This window comes from Azolla caroliniana, unplaced genomic scaffold (assembly GCF_043228905.1).
Source record: "Azolla caroliniana isolate FFs.n. ecotype wild unplaced genomic scaffold, voAzoCaro1.0.p SCAF_5, whole genome shotgun sequence".
Taxonomy (NCBI): domain Eukaryota; kingdom Viridiplantae; phylum Streptophyta; class Polypodiopsida; order Salviniales; family Salviniaceae; genus Azolla; species Azolla caroliniana.
The window spans coordinates 187,770-212,231 of record NW_028230440.1 but is presented as its reverse complement, the minus strand read 5'-3'; the positions used below and the strand labels follow the sequence as shown (position 1 = coordinate 212,231).

General features: G+C 38.2%; 4 protein-coding genes across 4 annotated transcripts; 3 read left to right on the top strand and 1 right to left on the bottom strand.

The window, feature by feature from the left end:
• Positions 1-1,218: 1,218 nt before the first annotated feature.
• LOC147863421 (pentatricopeptide repeat-containing protein At2g39620-like) lies at positions 1,219-3,984 on the bottom strand. Its single transcript, XM_087319288.1, has one exon. The coding sequence runs from the start codon at positions 3,982-3,984 to the stop codon at positions 1,219-1,221; it is 2,766 nt and encodes a 921-aa protein (XP_087175414.1).
• A 2,611-nt stretch (positions 3,985-6,595) lies between these two features.
• On the top strand, positions 6,596-9,476 carry LOC147863420 (fructose-bisphosphate aldolase 1, chloroplastic-like). The gene is made up of 6 exons (XM_087319201.1): positions 6,596-6,832; positions 7,447-7,716; positions 7,814-7,923; positions 8,161-8,251; positions 8,381-8,650; positions 8,982-9,476. Exons 1-6 carry the CDS (start codon positions 6,674-6,676, stop codon positions 9,258-9,260), a joined length of 1,179 nt encoding a protein of 392 aa, XP_087175327.1. The 5' UTR covers positions 6,596-6,673; the 3' UTR covers positions 9,261-9,476.
• A 5,254-nt stretch (positions 9,477-14,730) lies between these two features.
• LOC147863419 (putative calcium-binding protein At1g02270) lies at positions 14,731-20,164 on the top strand. Its single transcript, XM_087319200.1, has 10 exons — positions 14,731-15,115; positions 15,482-15,580; positions 15,664-15,769; positions 17,615-17,832; positions 17,918-17,994; positions 18,300-18,396; positions 18,514-18,639; positions 18,735-18,830; positions 18,947-19,051; positions 19,446-20,164. Exons 1-10 carry the CDS (start codon positions 14,732-14,734, stop codon positions 19,686-19,688), a joined length of 1,551 nt encoding a protein of 516 aa, XP_087175326.1. The 5' UTR covers position 14,731; the 3' UTR covers positions 19,689-20,164.
• An 838-nt stretch (positions 20,165-21,002) lies between these two features.
• Positions 21,003-21,763, top strand: LOC147863418 (transmembrane protein, putative (DUF1279)). The gene has a single exon (XM_087319202.1). It carries the CDS (start codon positions 21,037-21,039, stop codon positions 21,592-21,594), a length of 558 nt encoding a protein of 185 aa, XP_087175328.1. The 5' UTR covers positions 21,003-21,036; the 3' UTR covers positions 21,595-21,763.
• The last annotated feature ends 2,699 nt before the right edge of the window (positions 21,764-24,462 follow it).

Here is a 24,462-nt window from a genome sequence, read left to right as displayed (position 1 = left end):
AAATTCGTCATTATTTTCTTGGATGATATTTTAGTTTATAGCCGAACATTAGAAGAACATGCTAAACATTTCCACTTTGTTTTACAAACATTGCGCGACAAGCAATTCTACGCGAAGATCTCAAAATGCAAGCTCTTCAAGAAATCAATTACTAATCTTGGACATCTCATAACCAAATGAGGAGTTGAAATTGATCCTTCTCGCATCGAGAAAGTCAAACTTTGGCCCACTCTTCGTAATATTTGAGAAGTTCAATCATTCCTTGGTTTTGTTGGGTTTTTACGAAAATCTCTTCATAATTACTCCCAATTGACAACATCGTTTACTGATCTTCTAAAAGGTCAAGTGCGTAAGTCTACAAAACCTATTGTGTGGAATGCTACACTAGACCTCGTCTTTAAGGAACTCAAGGACCTGGTGTGCAAGGCTCCTTCGCTTATTTTACCTAATCCTTCAAAACCTTTTGAAGTTGAAACCGATGCAAGTGATTATGCTATAGGTGTTGTCTTATATCAAGATGGTAAACCAATAACATTTGAGAGTAAGCGAAGGGATCGAGATGGGCTCGAGCCTCGATCGGCGTCCCATACCACCGTCGTGGTGTCGAGTTATACCTAGTGTTGGCGCGCTCGCTACAAGAATTGACCCACCACAACGTCAGAATCTCGACATAGTCAAAAGATGATCCAATGAGGGTAATTAGGCCTCATATTTATAGCAAGACCCAAGGCCCCCAAGCAAGTTCACACTTGGCCTAATGGGTTGTCTCAATCCCGAGGATTAAAAGTAATCCTCCCCTTCTTTACACTCTCGTTTAACCCTCACACTTATCCACATGTATAGAATACTACAGTAAATTCTCACTACAGGATATTATATGGTCATGCCCGTAACATTAACTACTCACATAATTAGTCACTAATTAACCCTAGTTAATTACCTAATTATTAACACATAGTATATACGATTATACCTCACACCATCGTCATCAACTCCACCATCGATTACATGTATATGATCGTAACTCTACATTTATTGTTCCACAATTATTTGCCCGTTATCGAATAACATGCAAACTCTACTTTACTTCTTGTACAATTTTGGCGTGTTTTGCACTTCGTTTGTTTTATGTGTATTTGGTTTTAACTATTTGGCTTCACAACACTAGACATCCCCTTATATTCAAGGCATGAACAGTAGAAGTTTCAAAATAAATATTCAAATGCATGCATCAACATAGGTATTGGACATCAAGATAAATGTAGCTGGATGGTCAAACTCTGAGCCCAACACATGATTGAACACTTCCTTCCCAAGCTCTATGTTGCTCCATTTTTGGCAACCGGCCATAAGTGTTTTCCATGTGATAAGATCAGGTTGAGTATCCATTTGATTGAATGATGAAAAGGCCTCACCCAACCGTCCCGCACGACTAAGAAGGTTGATCATACAATTGTGAACTTCTGTAGTGGGTGCAACACCATAGTGCTTCATCAATTCTAAGTATCGATAGCCCATTTCTACTAGGCCCATATGACTACAAGTGGTGAGAACGTTAAGAAACGATGCTCGGCTCGGCTTTATACCTTCTTTTAGCATCATTTCAAACAACATAAAAACATGTTCACTTTCTCCAAGGCGCACATAACCTGAAATCAAAGCATTCCATGAGACTACAGTTCTTTCCATTATTCCATCAAAGACAACCAATGCTTCTGAAAGTAGGCTATGCTTAGCATACATATCCACTAAAGTGTTACCAACAAAGACCTCCCTTTCAAGCCCTCGTTTGATAATCATTGTATGTATCTCTCTTCCTGCCTCAATGGCCCCTTCCTTGCCACAAGACTTTAAAATGAAGACCAACATTGCAGCATCCAAACACAAACCTTCCACTTGCATCCTCTCTATATTGATCATTGCTTCTTCAGTGAAGCCATATTCAACATAACCTGAAATAAGTGATGTGCATGCACACACAATGCCTTGAGCTGAAAGCTTGTTGACCATTTCTTGTCCATTGAGCAATGATCCATTTTTAGCATAACCCTCAGGCAAAGTGGTTTGTGATGTTGCATCTTGGATTTGCATCATATCAAACACATATTGTGCTTCAACAAGTGCTCCACACTTTGCATACATGTTCAGCAAAGCATTTTCAATTAGTATATTATCATCAAACCCTTTTCTAATAATTTCACTATGGTTTTCATGACCATTGACTATATCTTTGATGTTCCCACACGCTTTCAAAATGCCGACAAAAGTGATAGCATTTGGAATCACAGTCTTAAGTTGCATACTTTTGGAATGCTCTAAAGCTTCCTTTCCAAGACCATGCTCAGCATATCCGTTGATCAACGTATTCCATGAGACAATGTCTTTAATTGGAAGGTCTTCAAAGACATCTAATGTATCCGAATATAAGGCACATTTCATATACATATAAACTAAAGCACTACCGACAAAAGGGTCGGATTCCAATTTCTCTCTCACAATACGAGCATGCAATCGATACCCTTTGTCATTGTCTCTTATGATCCCACATGCTTTTAAAGCACAAACATAGGTAGTGACACTAGGATCAACGCCTTCATTTAACATTTCTTCAAAACAGAGAAGTGCTTCTTCACCATACCCATTGTCTACATATCCTGATATCAGTGTGTTCCATGCCACAATACTACGTTCATATAAGCCATAGAATACATTACATGCATCAATAAGCGAACCACATTTGCTATAATTGGCTATTAAAGCAGTACCAATATAGAGATCATTTTCAAATCCCTTTTTGCTAATCTCCATGTGTAATTCCAGGGATTTTGTTATATTTCCAGCACTACTACAAGCCTTCAAAGCCAAAAGGAAAGTAACATTGTTTTCCGATCTTCCCGTTAATGCCATCTCTTTCAAGCATTGTAATGCTTCCTCAGCTTGACTCTGTTCAGCATATCCTCCCATAAGAGAATTCCATGAAACTATATCACAAGTTTTCATCGCATCCAACACTTCTCTTGCTTCGACAACTGCATTACATTTCACATACATGTCAATGAGAGCATTGCATATAAAAGTATTATTTTCAAATCCTCCTTTGATCACATCATCATGCATTGCTTGGCCCTTACATAAGGCTCTCATACTACTACATGCTTTTAAGCTACATACATACGTGATTGCATTGAGAGTGACCTCATTGAGCTTCATTTGATCCACACATTCAAGAGCTTCTTCATTGAGGCCGTGCTCAATGAGTCCCGACACTAATGCATTCCACGAAACCACATCTGGATACTGAATCTGACTAAACACTTGTTTGGCATCTTGAAATAGTCCACATTTTGTGTAAATGCCCACCAAACTATTCAAGATGAATCCATCACCATCGAAACCTTTGCAAACAACTTCAGTATGAATAATTTGACCACTTTCTATGCACCCTTGCTTCGCAAAACCATTCAATAAAGCTGTATATGTATGCACAGAAGGCTGAACGTCATCTTCCCACATGCTTGTAAACAAGCAAAATGCATGGTTTACATCTCCACTTTGTGCATATCCTTGTATGAGACAAGTCCAAGTATATTCGTTCTTATAAACCAACCTACTGAAGATTTGATGTGCACCCAATACGTTTCCATACTCTAGGAACAGAGGAATCAGGTAGTTTCCAATAGCTTTACAACCTTCCAAACCATGGCTACATAGAATTATATAGACATAGATGAGATCTTTCTTCCCTTGACATTCTTGTAGTGTTTCTATGAGACTTTCTACTGACGGTGGTATCAACTCTACGAGGCCTAGAGATCCTCTGTGATCCATAGACAGCTGCCCATTTCCATGTATTTCTGGTGCTCTTAGATGGAATGAATTCAGATTTACAGTAGATGCAGAGCTGGGAAGCTGATAGAGCTTCTGAGACTTTTCATCTGATACTGATATGGCATGGATCCACGGATGTCCACTGACTGTGTTCATTCCTGGGATTGGGAAGTTATCTGTTCCAAAGTCGTTCTCCTCATGAGAGAGAGAGAGAAGTGTCACCTATCAAAATGTGCCCCCCTCCCACATGGGTATGGGTGGATGGAAGAATCCGGCATATGTTAGAAGTTAGAACTTAGATAGATAGATAGAGTCTCATGTGGCCACCATGCCCCAAATCTACATTGATGTGTCCAGCATTACACCTCGGAAAAAAATGGCACAAATTCGTCTTTCACCATAGAAATAAACTTCGCGTATGGTTTATCCAGCATAACTCCATCCCGTAATGTTGTTGCGCAAATTCCCGGCTACATGATATGATTTGTGTACCAATTGTTGTCGCACAATTCCATTGATGGTAAATATATGTGCTTCTTTTTCCGATGTCTCGGCGTTGAATTGATTTTATGTTTCAATATACGATCAAGGAAAGCATGCCATGTGTGATTTATCGTAGTCCCAATCTCATTGCGCCTCGTGTGGCTAATGACGTATATACATGTTGTTCTTTTTATAATGAAGTCTTTTATAGGTAAGTATGTAAGTGCAATTCCTCTAAAAAATTGACGTCTCCTTACATTACATTGTAGCCTCTACCTCGTGCAGCGCTGACGATCCGCAATCATAAAATTTATATTTGTATACATATACATGGATTTATTAGTCTTACATTCCTTCCATCAAGCACAAAAAAGCAAATGGTGTTATCACATACACATAACAATGTTTTGAATTAAGTATTAAACACGCAAGGAACCAATAATCAAGTAACCCGTTTACTTCATGGATCTCATGTGTACAACATCCTCGTCACAAAATTTTCAATACAAATCTAAACAATCTAATAAGTTGAGAAATCGGTCTAATGGTTTAAACCCGACCTTATGCTCTTGACTTTCACACTCCTAATCCCAAAAATCTTCCAAGCCGTTTTTGTAATGGAAAACATTCCCAACCAAATTAATTTCTAATGTTAATGGTAGAAGTTGGTCAATATCTTATCTCCTAACATTTGTCATCACAAAGTCACTGTCTCTTTTATACACTATGGATTATTGTTGGTTCTTTTGAACCATTAATAACGCAATGAAATAATATTACCACTGCTACAATTTTGGAGATATGAAAATAAACTTTATTATAACCATTGTAAACTTAAACTCTTCAACACACTTTCGAATGTGGATACGTTCTATCGTTGCACCTACCCAGCATGGGAAGTCTCGAGGAATTCAAGTACATATTTTCTACCTCAAAATCATGGAAAAGGCTTCATTTTAGGTTGCACTTTCTTTGTTTACAATAATTGACGTCTTTACCGTTGCTAGGCTTTGATTGCTTGTGATATATAAACATGGATATGTATTATGAGCCCAAAGTGGGCCGATATTAACGCAATCATATGAATCTAAATATAGGTCCAATTTCAACTCCACTAATATAGATGCAACCATGAGGCTTAAATGGGATGTGGTGCAAAATAGATGTGCATCGCTCGACATAGTTGGGTTAAAAAATGAGGTTTACTTCCAAGGATATCATGTTCAAACCAACAATTTACATATTTTGCATAAAGGGAATATCTATACCATTAGTTTAACCCTTCACAATGATAAAAACAGTCATGTAAAAATGTAATAAATTTGGTTGTAAATAAAAATGAGGGCGACCCTAAAACCTAGTCCCTCCTCTCTCTTTTTTACGTATGAGAGAATGTAGTAAGAATATTCCTTTACATGTTCCCATTTTTGTTTATCAGATCCATGCAAAATCTTTGATGATGAACATAACAAGGACAAGGCTACATGATTGATGGATTGCGTCTAACATACTCTCTCGATGATAGTCAAGCACACCATTGTGCACCAAAACGCAATGGAGGGATTTTTGCTATAGTGCATGTCTGAGAGAGTATGAACAATGTAGGAGATAACCATCATGCACATAATCTACTCGGACTTGACACATAAGGCATCACGCATTGCATCAAGTGCCTAACATTGCCAATAGATCTTATGCTCTAGACATAAATGTCTGAAGTATGCGTGAGCAATGCTATCCATGTGCAAATGGGCCTATTTGTAGATTCATATCAATGTAACCATTGCGTGTGTAGCATGCATATAGATTGGATTGGCAAACCTTGTCTATTGCCACGACATCACATGAACCTAGTGCAAGGGTCGACGGCGTGAAAAGCGAGCTAAGCACGAGAGGCGGGCCACTTCGAACTTGATTGTGCGGTTCCAGCATACATGAGTGCTCCCATATACAGGATAAAATCGGATCCATGTGGAATGTGGGGCGATCCCTGAGAGTGTGAAAAAGGGTCACGATGAGCGTGAGCTTCTGAAAGGTTAGTGGCCACAACTTGAGTGGTGAATCGAGCCGAGAGAATGGAGAGGCAGAGGGAGAGAAAGGTAGGGATAACAAGAGGGGAGGGGGGGACCCAGGGGAGGCCCTGTTCCTCTTATCTAGTTAGTCTAAAAGCCACACAATGCAAAAGCCGGAAGGGGCTAAAGGAGAGCCATCCAAACATTTCAATGGTTTCCATTGCAGCTATATATATATATATCTCCACAAAAACACACAACTCTCTCACTCTCACCCTCCCAACGCACCAGAGAAGAAGAAGAAGAAGAAGAACAGAGTAGAAACAGAGAGCCCGTGTGTTCCTCAAGCCATGGCTGCCTTGATGAAGCCCGCTGTTTCTCTCACATCTTCCCAGTTCCTTGGGCAGTCCCTGAAGCCTGCTGCTTCAGTGAATTCCTCATCCTCTGCTACCTTCTCTCCTCTGCCCATCAGGGCTGGAGCTTACACCGAGGAGCTCATCAAGACCGCGGTAAGCTTTCGATGCAATCATCGTTCCCTTCTTTTGCTCTCTTTCGTGAGCGTATTAAGCTTTCTGTGCTTTATCCAAGCATGTATGTGTGTACAGAAGTTGTGTTTTAAACATGTGTATGTATGGGTGTGAGTACAGACATGGTGTATGTACATGTAACAGAACTTGTTCGGATGATGTGCCATCATGTGGGACATTTTATTTATATACGAAATTCACTTCTTATGCAGAACATGATGTGTATGCAGATAAGCTATTTCTTATGTTGAACATAACGACGTATGCTGCATGTACGTTTCTTATTTAGAACATTCTGGTGTATGTAGAGAAGTCGTTTGGATTATGTGTTCCCTTGTATATAATATGTTTGTCATATAAATTTGTAAAGAAATCGTTTGGATGATGTGCCTTGGCTCCTTAAGTAAGTACGCACTTTCATGCTCAACATGATGTATGTGTGTAGGTAAAGAGAAGTTGTTTGGATTAGGTGCTATATATGTAATGCAAAGCATTTTGGATGATGTGCTCTTATATATCCACATTACACCCATATGTGAAATATGAAGTATGTGTACATGTGCACTTATGTACAATGATGAACTTTTCCACTGTAGAAATCCATTGCTTCACCTGGCCGCGGTATCTTGGCTATGGATGAGTCGAATGCTACATGTGGCAAGCGTCTCGCATCCATTGGTTTGGAGAACACTGAGGCTAACCGCCAAGCCTACCGCCAGCTCCTTGTCACCACCCCTGGCCTTGGAAGCTACATCTCTGGAGCTATCCTCTTCGAAGAGACCCTATACCAATCTACCCTTGATGGCAAGAAGTTTGTTGACTGCCTGAAGGATCAAGGAATTGCCCCCGGTATCAAAGTTGATAAGGTGTGTTTGATTGTACCCCATCTATAATTACATTAAGATTTCATTTTTTTTCTCTGTGAAACTTATTCCAACTACTTTTGCTTGTTAAAAAATAAAGGGTCTTGTTCCTTTGTCTGGTTCCAACGATGAATCATGGTGCCAAGGACTTGATGGATTGGCCTCCCGGTCTGCTGAATACTATAAGCAGGGAGCTCGCTTTGCCAAATGGTATTCGCTTATTTTTCCCAGTATTCTGTCATAAAGCTCGCTTTGTATATGATACATAGAGCATGCTTAGCATGGTTAGGATGCATATAATTTTGCATGTATTCGTATGTCTTTGTTTCATGAATGTGTGTTGATCATGCTGTCATGGTTTATATATTGATCGCACTTGATGTCTAATATGTACTATATCAAACATGGTCTGATGAATAATATAACATGACCTGATTTGCAATGCAGGAGAACTGTCATCAGCATTCCCAACGGACCATCTGAGTTGGCGATCCAGGAAGCTGCATGGGGTCTTGCAAGATATGCCTCCATTTCTCAGGTAAATGTGATATATGGGACATTTGGACAAACCAGCTCATAATTAGCCTCATTTTGCCTTGGAAGATCTATTCACCTTAGGTACCGATGTTAGATCTAAATCTTGGCACTAATAAGCATGTCTGTATAGGAAAATGGCTTGGTTCCTATTGTGGAGCCCGAGGTCCTTTTGGATGGTGAACATGGCATTGAAAGAACCTCAGTGGTGGCTGAGAAGGTGTGGAACGAGGTGTTCTATTTCCTCGCCAAGAACAACGTGGTATATGAGGGTATCTTGTTGAAGCCAAGCATGGTGACACCTGGTGCAGAGTGCAAAGTGAGGGCAACACCAGAGGAAGTTGCTCAGTATACCCTCAACCTCCTCAAGAGGAGAGTTCCCCCTGCTGTGCCTGGCATCATGGTAAGTGACGATGGTTTATTGAGTGTGAGATATAAACACGTCAAAATCTTTCATGAATGAAGTTCTCCTATAATTTGTCTAGATCTCAACAAGAGTCATTTTATGAGCGTACAACGTTAACTACATTTTTTAGCAGTACAGTAGACTTGTTAATTAAGGCTGTTAGAAATAGGGGATAACTATGGGTAGAGTAGGCTAATTAGCTACCAGAATCAGAGTGAAGGTGTGGATGCAACAATTGTCATGTTTTACATTTGTTTGTGTTTTATTTGCTCTTCATACAGTTATCAACTCACGTCTAAGCATGTGTTCATTTCTTGTTTGATCCCAGTTCTTATCTGGTGGCCAATCTGAGGTTGAAGCAACCTTGAATTTGAACGCGATGAACCAATCCCCCAACCCATGGCACGTGTCCTTCTCGTATGCCCGAGCGTTGCAAAACACCGTGCTTAAGACATGGGGTGGGCTCCCTGAAAATGTGGAGGCTGCCCAGAAAGGCCTACTTGTGAGAGCCAAGGCCAATTCTCTTGCTCAATTGGGGAAATACTCTGCAGAGGGCGAGAGCGAGGAAGCCAAGAAAGGCATGTTTGTGGCTGGCTACACATACTGAGAAAAGCTCCAATTTGCCAAAAGAGAATCTTTATTGCTTGTTAAATGATTTTGGGAGCTTGAAACATTGTTTTACCTTATGGTGAAAGAGAACTTCCAAGAGGATGTGCTAACCTTATTTGAGCTCTAGGTTTATACAACTCTCTCTCTGGTATTGCTTCTGAAGTATTGTAATATCTTCCGACTCCATTAAATAATCTTTTATTTTATGTGTTTACTCAAAGTAGCCAAGAGTTCTACTACAATAGGGAACCTGACTTTGGTTTACTATCACAACATATGCTAGTTTTAGCCTATTGATGAGTAATGTTGCGTATACTATAACTCCAATGTGATACAGTGGGTGGGTTAGTGTTAAGCTATTGATGAGCAGTACTGCAATAGTAGTTTTAGTATTCCAAAGTGGGATTGATGAATTATTTATTCGAATAATTGGTACTGCAAATGGTTGAAAGGGTGAATGGCACAATTTATATTTCATTGCAACTGATGATGAAGGTATTCTCAAGGAAAACAACATTAGGAAGTTCCTTGTAATTCAAATCTCACATTGGGTTTGCTATGATTCTCTCACCATTGCCTCATTGCAAGAGCTGTAATTTTTTTGTTGAGAGCCACGTTACTCTCAAAACAACTAAAAACTCAGATAAACTTACATAATAAAATAAGAATGGGCAAAGAGAGGAGAGAAATGTTAGCAATTGAGTGATCATGATCTTAACATGCCCCATATAACATTACATTATTATTTAGAGCATTGTACCATTTTAAGACTCTTAAATATTTCAATCTTAAAAGCGAAGGAAAATTAGAACATAATTATTTTGTCATCTTGTTGGTCTAGAAAACAAAAACATATGGTGAGTTTTTTGGGAAAAAAAACATATGGTGAGGTTAATGATATATTGGGGATCCACCACTTGATTAATGGGTTGCACAAATATGGCGGAACAATCCCGATAGCAAAAGTTAATGAAAATGAGTGGCTATAATATTATCGGTAATAGCTGAAGGAACTTTGAATTGAATGTATTTATGGTGTAAGTGATGGTTCTGTCATGATATTTGTCCTTTAGAGTCATCCACATATGGTGTGCTTTACTCTAATACAATGGTAATATTGACTACCTATTGTACGTGGATGCTACGCTAGAGATTATCGCATGTGGGGTTGAATCAACTCGCCAATGTAGAAACAATATAACATCTACATATGATGATAATATAGGGGCAACAATGTGTTTACCGAGAAAAAGATAGTCGAATAGAGAATAAACTTCGTGGATGTAGGTGTTACATTTCAAATACTATGATGCGAATTTCCCACTTTTGAGGATAACATTGACAACACATCTCTTGCAAAAAAATATGACTTTAGTTTTCCGTTTGTATTTTGAACACAAGAACCGACGATTTACTCTAGGTCTTTAAATATGTCAAAATTTGAGGGGTGCCCCTTGCATGAGAACATATTATCCCCTGAATGTGTATAAATACCTTAACAATAAATTCTTATATCTCATGTTTTGTTCTTGATGTGACATTCCTTCTTTTCATAAAAATATGCAACATTCTTTTAAGAAATTCTCCACATGAGAAATATATGGTTCATTTAAACATGACTCAATTACATAACTTAGTGGAACACATATCATGCCCTCGGGCCTCTATAATGTGAAATGACGTGCTAGTCTCCAATATTGATTATAAAAAAAGCTATCAGTAGCATCCTCGGCCATTGCATTGCTTCAACTTCATGTAGTCCAAAATGCTTTTTTGAGAAAAATATAATCACCACATATATTCTTAGCCTTACTGTGAGAGAGACAACTTGTTGTTTTAACTTATATCAACGATTCAAACTTCATGCACCCATGCCAATTATTATCATTTTCATGGCAGCCCCCAATTGCATAAAGAGATTATAGGTGTGCCTACATAATCCACAATTTTTATATTTATGAGAAGAAAAATGTAAACATCACAATATTTTGATAAATTCGCCTCTCAAGGGGAGTCTTTTGTTTTACGAGCCCCTGGTTTTACGAGACACTTTTCTACATCAAAGAATAATTGTTTTGTAATCAATAATACATATATGATAAAATATTATAGCACTAGGCAATCGCATAAGAATTCAATCGTCCAAAAGCACATGATTCCTTGCACATGAGCACTATATAGAAGATCATGTGAAGAAGGCACTGAGATAACGTGCATGAAACTAAGATGTGGGTTGTCTATAACATCGTGTCCTCACTTGGCAAGTTTTAAATACATTCCATGTTGGAACATAGGAAGTTGTGAAGAATACTTAAATGCATCGGGTGTAAATCAGACTAAAACATATATTGACTTGAATCCTTGTAGGCATAAATGAAACTTTGATTTTCTTTTTTGGAAAAAAAAAGCCTTTGATTTTCATGTGAACATATATTCTATAGGGGGTAATATAAATTCTACAAATGACATATTTATTTAACATTGTAGGGGGTGCTTCTAATGATGGGGTTTAATCCATTTCAAATTGATTGGCACAACACCTTATTGCTTGGATGCGATTCGTGAATGCCTATGGAATATTACTCTTAGTGTTCATTGGATTCCTTATTTTGACAATATATACGTTATGTCACGTCTCACAATAAAATGAATCTAAAACATTTGGAATTGTAGGGAAATAGTAGACCCCAAAATAAAAACAATATAATCATTCATAAGAAAGGACACGAACAAAATATCTAAACTCAATTTGTCTAACATAATAAAATATAGTACAATTAAGTGTTTATAATGAGCACCTAGTTTATGCAAATATACTTGTATTCCTAGAACATGATATCATTCACTAGGACTGTAGTCTTCTAATTGCTTCCATTGAATTTCTAATGTGTGCCTTTTTTTTTTTTTTTTAATTCCAAACAAAAACTCCTTCCATTAGTTATAAAATTTAACAAAAGAGACGATTATGTACAAATCCCTGAAGGGACGCGATAGTTCCATCTTATGTGGATGCCCACTGACTCAAGAAAGGGAGAGGACGACCATTGTTGGATGAAGGCTATTCGTTGTCTTTCAACTCCCTCAGAGCCGCCCTTAAGGCCATCATATTGGCTCTTCATAGTGGCTACAATTTCCCTCCATATTTCTTGCAATAACCTTGTTGGATGTGCGGTTTGGTTGCAAAAGACTCACCTACATCGTTGTTTCCATAGAATCCAATGAGTTATTCGGTTGACCAATTCCAACACCTCTTGAGATTTGTCATTAAGAGGAGTGGAGTGGACATTGCCGCTGGAGGAGAAAAAGACCTCTTGTGCTTTTATCACCAAAGTCATCCCCTCCTCCTGATGCTCGTATTTGCCAATTGCGGTTTGCCATGATAGCCACAACATATATTTCCCCACTTGATTGAGCCTTGCACCTGGCATAATTGCAACAAGCGGCCAACCCCCCGCCCGCCATAATGTGCACCATTTAATCTTAAATTCATTCTAATTAATGGTATCTAAGTTGGAACCATGTTAAGAGTGTCTCCCACATCCTCATTTGTTAACAAGCTCATCCAAATCATGCTACCATTAGTGTTTGTATTGACGCTCTTCACTTATGCTTACATATTGCTTGCATTTTCTCCTTCTTGCAAAGTAGACATGACTATGTATTTGAAAGAAGATTCGCTGCTATCAAGAAGCTTGTTACAAAGCCAAGGAAGGTGAGATGAAAAAATTGAAAACGACATGTCATGGTGGAAAAACAAGAAAAAAGAGAGAACATGACTTCATGCATGCATAACTTGATTAGATTCCAATCACAAAATAATAAAGAAGAAATCCCTCGGCTCCCATGCCCATGATCACCATGGACACAAAAAACTTGTAACATGTAAAAGGCTTCAACGCTCCAAAGATTTACGAAAGACACATAAAGCAAGTTGACAACAACAAAGTCAAGGACAATATTAAATCTACTTTCTCTTCCAAATGACGGAGAATATTGAATATTTGATAAAAAGAAAGAACCTTGATGCTTGAAGAGTCATACCTATTCGCATAATTATAGCCATTCATACATGGGGTCACAACCATAAACAATAAAGGACATGGACACAATGGATAAATATGCATTGGCTCCTTCTATTTAGCATTAAAAAATTTGATATACAAAAAACTTTTGACAATAATAAGAATTTATTATTGAATTATGGCAAAAACAATAGGCAAACACGTGTGTTATTTCATGCTTTGATTGAGTTTAGGTCCAAAAACTTGCAAAAAAAGTGTCATCATCTGTACCGATGTGTTTATGGAAATAGCTAGGTAAAATATCACACAATCAACCTTCATGTATGGATGAGCTCATGCCTATTGTTGTATGGTGGAGATATGAAGCCCTCCACCACCTACCATTGGGATGGGAGAAGAGACACATAAAAGAGGATTCTATGTTAATGAAGGCTCTTGAATCCTCTTCTTAGAATTGACACCCTTTTATAGCCTGCTTGGGCCAATCAAAACGTGGAGGATGTGAGGAATAACATAAAACACTATATATATGTAGATGCTTTCTAGTATATACACGATACTTCTACACTAGTCAACTTACTACTAATAATGACCAAATATGGGATAACTACTCGCTAAATTAATCATTCCCACAACATATTGCAACTATATTAGACATTCCATTGTGAGAATGTGTCCAATACAATAACTATACCATGAAACAAAGGTTATCCGGGCCAATGCGCTGGCAAACCAAACATACGCTAGCAAGTCAGGATTGTCACGACCCTCGCTGGTGGGTCATAAGAGTAAAAAAAATCATTTGTTTGTTGTAGCAATCACCATCATTCAAACTAACACCCAAGATGAGTGAATCGAGCATAGCAATGGATGGGCACATGTATGTGAGGTCAGGGAAGAAAAGCAGAGAAGAGCATGGATTAGTTGATAGTTGAGGTTTATTTTCGATGATGTGGCCAAGAGCACGTGGGGGTGGGGATCAAAGATCCGATGATGATGATGACGATGACAAGGAGGGAGGCCCCAGGCCACAAGCAAAAGCCGAGAGAGAGAGAGAGAGAGAGAGGCACACAAGAGGAGTCATCATCGAGTGATGATACAACCACACAGATGAGGTGGACAGCGATAATAGGATAAGAGCCACACACACACGCACACACGAATACGCGCTTAAAGAAAGAAAGGAAGGAAGGAACTTATGAAGGAAGGAACTTAGGTAGGAAGGACGGAAGGAAGCAAAAGGTAGAGATGATGATGATAAGCTGCGCAAAACCATCACACAACTAGAATAAATAAATAATTGTAATAAACAATTATGCACATAAATAGACACAAATATGTACAGAATGATAAAAAAAAAACAATATATGTATTGTTTTGTGTGTGTATGCGCGCGCGTATGTACATACATATTTATACATCTCGCATCTTTCTGCTCGTCTAAGTCATGTTCCTTCCTTTGAGCTCTTCTCGCCCTCACCCTCACCCTCACACTAACCCTAACCCTAACCCTAATTTCCTTTCCCTTTCCCTTCCACGCGCCCTCTCTCCCCAGCATCAATACCCTCTCTTCTCCCCCGCATTCCTCCCCCCCTCACAGAACTTCTTCTTCCTCTTCCTCCTCGCCATGAATCCCTTGCCTGATCGCTTCTTCAAGAATGGAAGAACTTCCCATCGATCCATGTCAGGACCTTCTCCAGCGAAACCCGTTTGCTATAGAGAAGATTTCTCTGCTTCTTTATCTTCCATAACTTCGATTTCTGCAGAGAATTCCATCACTTGTACCACGTTTAACATTTTAGCCCCTATATACAAACGAATCGGAGACGAGGTATTTGAATTATTATCACTCGGATTTCTTCTCTGGTTTATAAAAAAAATTCGTCTTTTTTGTTCGTCAATTTACAATCTGTTTCTCTATGTGTCTCTTTCAAATGCCTAAGGCTAAAGATAATGGATGGTTTCCTTCTCAAATATTTACACACACAGGGTGTAGCGTCTCCATCTTTTTCTCGCTTATGCAATTTTCTTGTTTATTACTTTCTCTTGCAATAACGCATCTGGTGCAATAGTTTCAGAGTGACCCTTCATTTTGATCCTATCATACAATAGTGATCTGACAACCACTATTGTGCTTGACGAAGAAAGGTCATAAATCATTGCTCCCACCATAAATTTTAGTCACTGATTCTTGCAGAGTTCCCGAGAGAGCGAATTTCACGAGGCATGGTTCACAAGGAACAAAAAGATTTTGGACATGCTGTTGCGCAATGCTTCATCGATTATATGCTTGCAGGTTAGTTTGGGGCTTTGAGAACGAATGAACGTTGTGCATCTTTGATGACTAAGCTAATCGAATTACTTTCTTGGTTGAAACAGGAATTGTGGCTTGGAAATGAGGAGCTTGTTCAGCTCTATGAGGAAACTCTTATTCAGGCAGGTTATCACACATTCAAGCTACCAAGAACTAATAATAAAGGAGACGGTGAGTGTATCCATATGTGTTCATTATCTTTTATTGTTCCAGGATGTGTGCACCCACATATCTAGACCATAACTACCGACACTTTAAATGGGAAATTTGGGGTCAACATGTATAATGTAAAATATGCCGAAGTATACCACAGTTAATCGAAATATTAATTTGTGACACTATACCAGAGCGTATATATAGCTTAAAACGTAGATAATATTCAATCTGCAAAAGACATTGTAAAGCTTGATGTGTAGTCTTAACGGGCACCTTTGAAGATGGTGGAAGTATGGAAGAATAGAATGCTTACAATTGGTTAACCTGAAAGAGAAAATTAAAGGAAAAATTCTGCCCTTTGTGCCATATATGTTTATGTCAAAAATCACTATATGTGTTCACAACAACAATCATATTGGCATTGTCGTGGGCCAGTGTGGACTTTTGTGCACAAGGACTGGAAATTGCTAAAACTTGCAAGAGAAGAAGAGAGGCTGCGCTGTGTAGGATGTAGTGAGGAACATTAACACCAACCATAACACTTATGGGAAAAGCAAAAGGAAAGCCCATTTGTTTCATCAAAGTTTGCTACACCACCATGTTTATTAAGGCCCTCTTCCAAACTTTCATATTCCTATGTAGATTTAGCCAACATGGATACTAGAAGACTTTCCTGTACTGTCAAGATTTAGCTGATGTTGGAGAAGTTGATCTGTCTGAACCACACATCAGTGGCTTTCAGAGCATGACGTAGACATCGACTGTTTACCATCGTGGTTAATTTCTCAGACATGCTATTTGACCTCCTATTATTAATAGAAATAGGTTGATAAGCACACTTACATCTGAGAGATATGGATTAGTCCAAAACAGCCATTGCCACTCTAAGATGTGCTGCAACGAGCATTTTCTTAACTGAGCTCAGGATTTCATTGAGTGACCTCACTACATGGATGTCTACATACCACATCATACTAAGAATAGTGATTTTCCAGCCTAGTGTTTCTTCACATCAGCTAGGAATTGAGGTTGGTTAGGGAGAAGTGGAGAGTTGAGGAGCATTGTGTTTATAGATGCGCTGCATTTGAAGATATGAATGTGTGGTGCCTGGGATATTCCCCTTGGACAGATCATAGAGTGTAATCCCAAACGCAAATAAGGCAAGTCCTGATAGGGATCCACAGTCGTAGAGAGGCCCTTCTACGAGCAGGGTCATCACAGATAGTGCATCAGCTTTGGCTCACCCAACATTTTGTGAGTTGATTTCCCTTCTCAAGGATATCAACATTCCCCCTTAACCGAGCAGCACCTAGAATAATACCCCAGAAGGCAGAGGCAAACAGAGCGCTTAGGCAACCTTGCATGTCAGGGGTACTGGACACAATGATTAGTTGATTGAGAGATTCAAGATCTCTGCACTTGGCAACCCCAGAGCATCAGAAAGAGAGTGACATACATGAACTCTCATCCAAAGATCATTTTTAGGGGTTCATCAGACCTCAGCCACTATTTGCAATATGATTTAACCCCTTATGTTTCATGTAAATGGAGCTATCTACTATCCTACATATTACTACATTTTATTTTTTGTCATGGTACACGATTTTTACTCGCCATCATACCACCATTGTCTCATACCCAAGCTCTGCTTGTGCAATGTCAATAAAGCTTTATTTCTTTCCTTTTTTCTAGCCTTAATTTCAATCCTAAACAAACACAAGTTTTGTATCCCCAGACTGCCATCGTTGACATTCTAATGGGTTTCGTCTCTACTCTTAGTACCGTAATCAAGGCGATGTGTGTACACAACAGATGCAAAATGTCCTTTTAATTTAATTCGCTGTATTTTATTTTCTCCAGGACTTTTCACTGCAATAAAAGGTGATCGATTGCGAGTCTTGAATTATAAAGAACTACCGTTCTTTGGCTGTGGGGACCGAGTTGCCCAGATTTTCCATCTCCGCTTCAAAGCACCCTTCTATAAGAGAAATCAGAGTATTGAACAAGAGTTGTTGGTTGTGAATACACACCTAATCTTTCCTCATGATTTCAGTTATTGCATTGTTAGATTACGACAGGTATCCTTGAGAAACCTTTTTTGAACTTTTCATTTGGTAGCTCTTCTCTTTCTAATATATTCAAGTTGTTTATGCTAGCAAGCAGGTATACAGAATTATTGAGTATTTGGAACAATTTAAGGCGGAGCATAGTTTGTCTTCAATTCCCGTCATCCTTTGTGGGTTAGTATTTCTTTCAGCTCAAATACAAGATAGTTTATGTAGTGTGTTTGGCCTGATAAGCTTTTTTTCCGTCATGTAGTTTTTGGTAAGTGTTTTTTTCTGAAAACAAAAATGGTTAAGCCATTTCTTTTTACACCTTTATGATTCATGTTATTGCAGATGTCAGACCTGAAAATCATAGCTTTTACCTTGAGAAAAACAGAACAAATTACAAAGGAAAACAAAAGAGCTCACCAAAAATCAAATATTTACTTTAGGAAAGATCAAGAGTGGTTCTGAATTGTGTATCTTTTTCTTAAATTTAGGGATTGGAATGGAAGCAAACGTGGACAGGTGTATAAGTTTCTTCGATCTCAAGGCTTTGAATCTTCATATGATATCCTCCATGAATACACCCATAAGGTAATAATAACCATTTATTATTTTCACAACTTATAATTGAAAGGAGGTTAAGAGAGTAACATAGTGTTTGCATTGTTGCATACAAAATTGCATTTTTTCATCAATGTTCTACTGCAGTGGGTTAGCCATCGTAACCATCGAGGCAACATCTGTGGAGTTGATTTCATATGGCTTTACAATCCAAACAAGCATAGAAAACCTCTCTCCATAAGCTGGAAAGAAGCTGTTCTTGGCATAATAAAGGTAGGAATATGTTTTGATTTTCATCTTTTTGTGTTATGTTTAGTGTTAAGGATTTATGTTCTGTCAAATTTCTTTTAATAATTGAGATCTTGCAGGCCAAACTGGATGAGGTGGGTATGGATACTATTTGTTTCATTCAAGAAAATGGTGTTATGCTGTCTCCTGACAAGTTTAAAACACGATTGAGACAGGTATACCAAAGAAACTCTGGATTGACTGTGTGATTGTGTTAATTCTCTTGTTTCCAATTTCAATGTTTTCAAGTGAGAGTATCTTGTTCAAAGATTCATGTATATGTATACGCTAGCTTGGTGTGACCAAACGTGAAGAGCTTGATATGGAAGAAATCAAGTATATGCTGGTCAACCTAAGTATTGGTGAAGATGAACGAACTGACATAACAGGCAAAGAAGTAAGTTGGTTCTTTTCGGAGGTAAAGCCTCATTTTGTACATTGATGAAAATAGCAAATTTGTTTTAAGAAAAAAATCCCTGAATACCTCTGGAATTTTTCTTTCTCTTTATTTCCTCAAAAAATTCCCAAGTTTCTGTTCTTTCCCCAAATGGTGTCAACCCTGAAAGAGAAAAAGGGGATGGATTGATTATATGATTGCTCAATATTTAAAATAATGAAAAGTTTGTATTGGCCGTAAGACTTTGCTAAATGCCACATATAATTGCGGTTGAGCAAGGGGATTTGGTGAAGTAATAAAAGCTTAGGGGCATTTGGGCAAATAAAGAAAAACTGAAATATTTCACAGTATTTCAAAAATTGACTGATGGTTAACAATGTGCAATCTATATTAGGGCATGATCGAGTCAGACGATGAGGAAAGCTGGTCGAATAACTTGAAAGAGAGAGAAAAGTTGACTAGGTTCCAAGACTCATTAGAAAAACCTGTTTCGGGCAATGCGTCAGGCTTTGATATTCATGAAGCGTTTCTCTATCCTCCTGAGGTTGAACAAGGTTTATGGCCTGAAGATTATTCTTTATCAGACCATGCGCCATTGACTGCAATTTTCAGACCACATGGGGTATACGAAGGATAACTTATGTTTGCTATATATAGTCATGGTTGCACATATTATTAAGTGAGAGCGAATGCAAGTTCATGGCTCATGTTATCTACCTCTTGAAATGAATGGAAATGTTCTTACTCTGCAATTGATTATTGCTAATGGCATCCTACTGTCGAGACATGCACATCCGGTATGTACATTCACCATGAGGAGATAGGAGCAAGAATAACGTCAAGACCTTGCTTGTTAAGCTCACTGTTGAGAGCACCAAATGATTTATCTGAAGCACTTCACCAAATGTAGCTCATTGTATTGAAGGAAACAGAATATTGAAACATACCCCATTGATGTATCTTGATGTAAGTGATGAGAAATAGTATACCAATTTGAGGTATCTTGTACATACTGGATATTTTTGGATTTTGAAATGAAGTTGACAGACAAATTGTTTCGATTTATGTATACATAAATTCATTTGGTAATTAATGTGGTTCCATTATCTAGTATTGTGTATAATACATGTGCTTTGATTTTCCAATTGTCTGTTAATTTGGAGTTACCATTTGCACACAACATAGGTCATGGCTCCTCCCTAGCCGCATTAGATTACTATAATTTATTTTGCTCGCGTGGGCACACCAATATGAAACCTTGAAACATGTGGGATATTTGGATACATGCATCCTACATTGGTATTTTGAGTTATGCAAGCATGAAGAGTGATGATTGTTTTTATTCGAGGTTGTGCGAGCTTTTGATCGAGCAATCCACAACATATTTGCAAATGATGCAAATGACTTGGGAATTTTTAGGTTGGTTAGTATAATGGTACACAAAACCATCGTACATCAATATAAGAAAAGAGATTTGCCAATTGGTTTCTTCTTTCTCTTCTCTTTGTAACCCAACTTATCTTATGCTAGTAAGACATTGCTTTGAGAATGGATTGATGGGAATTTGGCGAATGGATTCACTCAACATTCTAGATGCCCTGTTGGTGCTTCGCCTCACTAGATCATATACAGCCTACCAAGTTATTATATGTTCGTTTCAGTGCCTTGGACTCATTATGGACGGTCGAGGATAAATGACAGGGTCAGTCTAACTTTAGATACTTTGGGTCCCCCATGAGTGGGCGAATTCTGGGAAAAGAATGAGTCCATGTGGGGAATGTCAATGTGTGTGTATGTCTTGAGCAGCCAAAGGTATAGGGGTACGCTTGCAATTTCCAAAACATTAGAGTAGCTATTGTCATGATTGACTTGAATATGTATATGTAAGAGAGAGATGGCTGAGAAGTAGGAAATTAGGGTTCTGGAAGGGTTTAGGGGGGGGAGGTGAGAGAGAGAGAGGCGGGTCGAGGGAACAGGGGCGCTCTATGGCTGGCGGATTCTTCTCTGCAGGTGGTCGGATCCGTGAACTCTTCGCTAAATATGGGAAAGTCGCCATCGCTGTCCACCTCTCTGTCTCAGGTATCTCCATCTCTGCCTTCTACGTCGCCATCAAGAACAACGTCGATGTAGAAGGAGTCCTCAACCGAATAGGTCTCCTTGGGAAAGATGAAATAGAAGGAGCTGCCCACCGGGAACCATCGGAGGTCGAGAAATCCGATGATGTTCGCAACCCTCGAGAAGCCATGAAAACTGAACACTATAGGTATGGTGGTTTTGATGGCGATGGCGATGTGAGGGGAAAAAATGAAGAATCGATGAAGAAAGAGGATGTTGTTGTTGATGATGATGGTGATAGTGATAAGAACAGTAATGTGAAGAAAAGTGCGTTGATATCCGGAGGGAGTGCTCTGGTGCTTGCAATCCTATGCAATAAGGCCATGTTTCCGGTTCGAGTTCCTCTGACGTTTGCCCTAACTCCTCCTGTTGCCCGATTCCTGGCACGAAGAAAGCTCTACAATTCTGGCATTGATAAAACTCAATAGCTAAGGTTCATCTTGCATCTCCTCTTCAATGGACCATCTTCATAATCATAGTAAATGTCCACCCTCACATCCCCATATAGTTGGCTTTTGTTCTCAACAATGTTGTTGTTCGTCTATGATGTCGTCGTTCATTTGTTGTCACTGATTCAATTTTTCATGTCATGGTCAATGATATTGCTGTTGCTGTCGAATTTGTCATCAGTTATGTCATTATTGATTTTGTCTTCAATGATGTCGTCATTAGATGATTTCATTATTGATGATATCATGATTCGAGAATGTCGTTGGTTGGTGATTTCATTGTCAATATGTTGTTGCTCTACGATGGTGTCAATGTTACTGATGCTGTTTGTCATTGTGGCAATGGTGATGGGTATGATTGCTGTAGTTGACATTTTATTCACGCTGATGCTGATTGAATCTATCACTATCGCGATAGTTTTGTTGGGGGGTTTGTTAATGTTCCAAATTTTATTATATTAGTTTGTTATTGCCAGTGTATTCACGCTGGTTTTATAGATACCGAGCACCCATCCCTTATACTTGTATGGTTTTGTTTTCCTGTGCCCATACTTCAAATCATGCAGCCTTCTTTTGTTATCCAGATAAAAGTTGTCTAATTTAAATCGTGCAGCGCAGGGGAGAATGCTGTTGTTGAAAATAGTTGCTTGTTCTAATTTTATAGTTTGCTTCTAGATTTTTGTACATATGTAGAAATGAAGTTGAAGACAAATTGTCACTCTGAAAAGAGATCCAAGTTCCGATAGATCAAATGGCATTTGTCACTCTGAAAAGAGATCAAGGTTCTGATAGGTCTAATAGTATTGTTGTGATTAGATGCAAGTTTGCTACCAAATGTTTCCAGAATTGCTTGGGTTTTGGTTAAAGGTTCACTATCTGTGCCATCTCTATATAATGCTTAATACTTTATCAGATTGGTACCATTGACACTGGTTGCTATGTGTAACTACTGCCAAAGCATTCAAAGTATAGTGTGCCTCTTTATGGGATTCAAATTATGCGCCTGATAAGTGTCTTAAGTTGAATTATACTGTCACACAGAATAGAGAAAGAAATGTCAATGAACAAGAAGTTTGATATGAATTTATAAGTAATATTATGTGCTCATCTGTCTGAAGAAAATTGTGTTTTGAAATAGTGATTTTGTCACTTTGGGTGCCAATTTTAACTGGATCGGAATGAAGAGTAACTTGTTGATTATCTAGGTTTAAAGATAGTAGATAATCCATTTTGCAAATAACAAAATATTCAATAGGTTAAGAAATTATATGAAGTCCAGATATGAGCATGAGTAGATAATCCATTTGCCATGTGATGGTAGAGTTTTGAACAAAGCATCTTAATGCTGTTACATACTTTTAAAACTTTAAATCCAATATATGTATATTGTCATGGTCATGTGTGGATCCCATGGAAGATGTTAACACTTGTAAACCTTCTCTTGGGCAGGGCTCTAGGGGGTCAAGTAATATGCATGTTGTGGGTATAGCGTTCCTTTGGTAGCCATAGGAAACAAAGTAGGAGCTGTTTATCACGGGAATTTAACCATGACTTTTGAAAGTTGTCCCAATTGAGAAGGAATTTCAGATAATGGTTCTAAAGAGAAGGCTTAGTTACTGTTAGTGTAAGCTTTTGAGAATGAGATGATTCTTCCAAGGCATTGATATTCTTTAATACAATGTGATGGCTGGTGACTAGTCTATCTCATAATTTCAGAAGTCTTGCATAAACCTTGGTCTATCCCTTAGTGTCAAACATAAATATACACATCATCACTGAAATGGAATTGATTTATTCACCATTTCTTGCTCCATATATATGCATTTATAAAACACATAGCAATGCATTTTGATTTCCTTATTTGTCATTGCTGAGTTAGCGTCATGAAAAGGAAGAAGCTTTGGCAAGTATAGCATGAGTGTGTGCGCTTCTAAATCACTTAGATGAAAAGATTTCTTCACTACATTTGGCCAAACCTCAGAGCTAAGTTCACTAGAATTATGCTAGAACAGGCATCATGTATAAGTGTGGCAGTGAAAGGTCCTTACAAACCCATTCATTATCGTCATTTAGATTATTTTCTCATTCATCATGTGGTATGGTGAAATGCCAACTCATCCAATTGAGATACACCAGCCATCACATTAGTATTATAATGGTATGGCTTGGTCTGATTCTTGTATTTCTTTTTGTTAAATGGTATATTGGTTTAAATGATGAATGGTAATAGTTGGATTGATAAATGGATTAAGTGAAGGGTCACATATTAATGGAGTCAATGAATTGTTTCATGTTTTCTATTTAATGTTTATGTTCGCAAAATACAAATGTTTTAAGTTGGTTGTAAGCAAACACAACCTTAAGTAAGGGTGGGCTAGAAGCAACCTTAACATATGTTTTCTTTTGTTTGATTTTGTAACAATGCTTTAAAGTGGTCTTCACTTCATCCATATCATTCCAACATCGTAGCCAATTACAATTTTTTCTTACTTTTGGACATTGCCTATATTGTAATCCCTTGCCACTTATTTGTGAATGTATTGATTGGTTCTGAAATAACTTTTAGCATAAGTTCCAACCATTTTTTACAAAGCATTAAGCTATATTTAGTCAGCAATTATTTCTCAGCATGAATTTTCAGTTTTAAACAAAATTTTCAAACTAGAAGTTTCAGCGTAATAGACCCCTTCAACTTTTTAGACAAGCATTGCTAAAAATAGTGTGAAGGTTGTTTGCCACTAATATTGAATAGGGTGACAATAATTGATTAGAAAATCCCCATTCCAATATTTTTGATGTAACTGCTCATGAGATTAGAGGAATGGTCTCTAAAATGGATGCATTTAG

Coding starts and splice junctions, on each gene's coding strand:
- LOC147863420 (XM_087319201.1), top strand. CDS start 6,674: ATGGCTGCCTTGATGAAGCCCGCTGTTTCTCTCACATCTTCCCAGTTC. Junction 7,924..8,160: donor GGAGCTCGCTTTGCCAAATG/GTATTCGCTTAT, acceptor TTTGCAATGCAG/GAGAACTGTCATCAGCATTC. Junction 8,651..8,981: donor CTGCTGTGCCTGGCATCATG/GTAAGTGACGAT, acceptor GTTTGATCCCAG/TTCTTATCTGGTGGCCAATC.
- LOC147863419 (XM_087319200.1), top strand. CDS start 14,732: ATGTTCCTTCCTTTGAGCTCTTCTCGCCCTCACCCTCACCCTCACACT. Junction 15,770..17,614: donor AACTAATAATAAAGGAGACG/GTGAGTGTATCC, acceptor TATTTTCTCCAG/GACTTTTCACTGCAATAAAA. Junction 17,995..18,299: donor ATTCCCGTCATCCTTTGTGG/GTTAGTATTTCT, acceptor TCTTAAATTTAG/GGATTGGAATGGAAGCAAAC.
- LOC147863421 (XM_087319288.1), bottom strand. CDS start 3,984: ATGAACACAGTCAGTGGACATCCGTGGATCCATGCCATATCAGTATCA.
- LOC147863418 (XM_087319202.1), top strand. CDS start 21,037: ATGGCTGGCGGATTCTTCTCTGCAGGTGGTCGGATCCGTGAACTCTTC.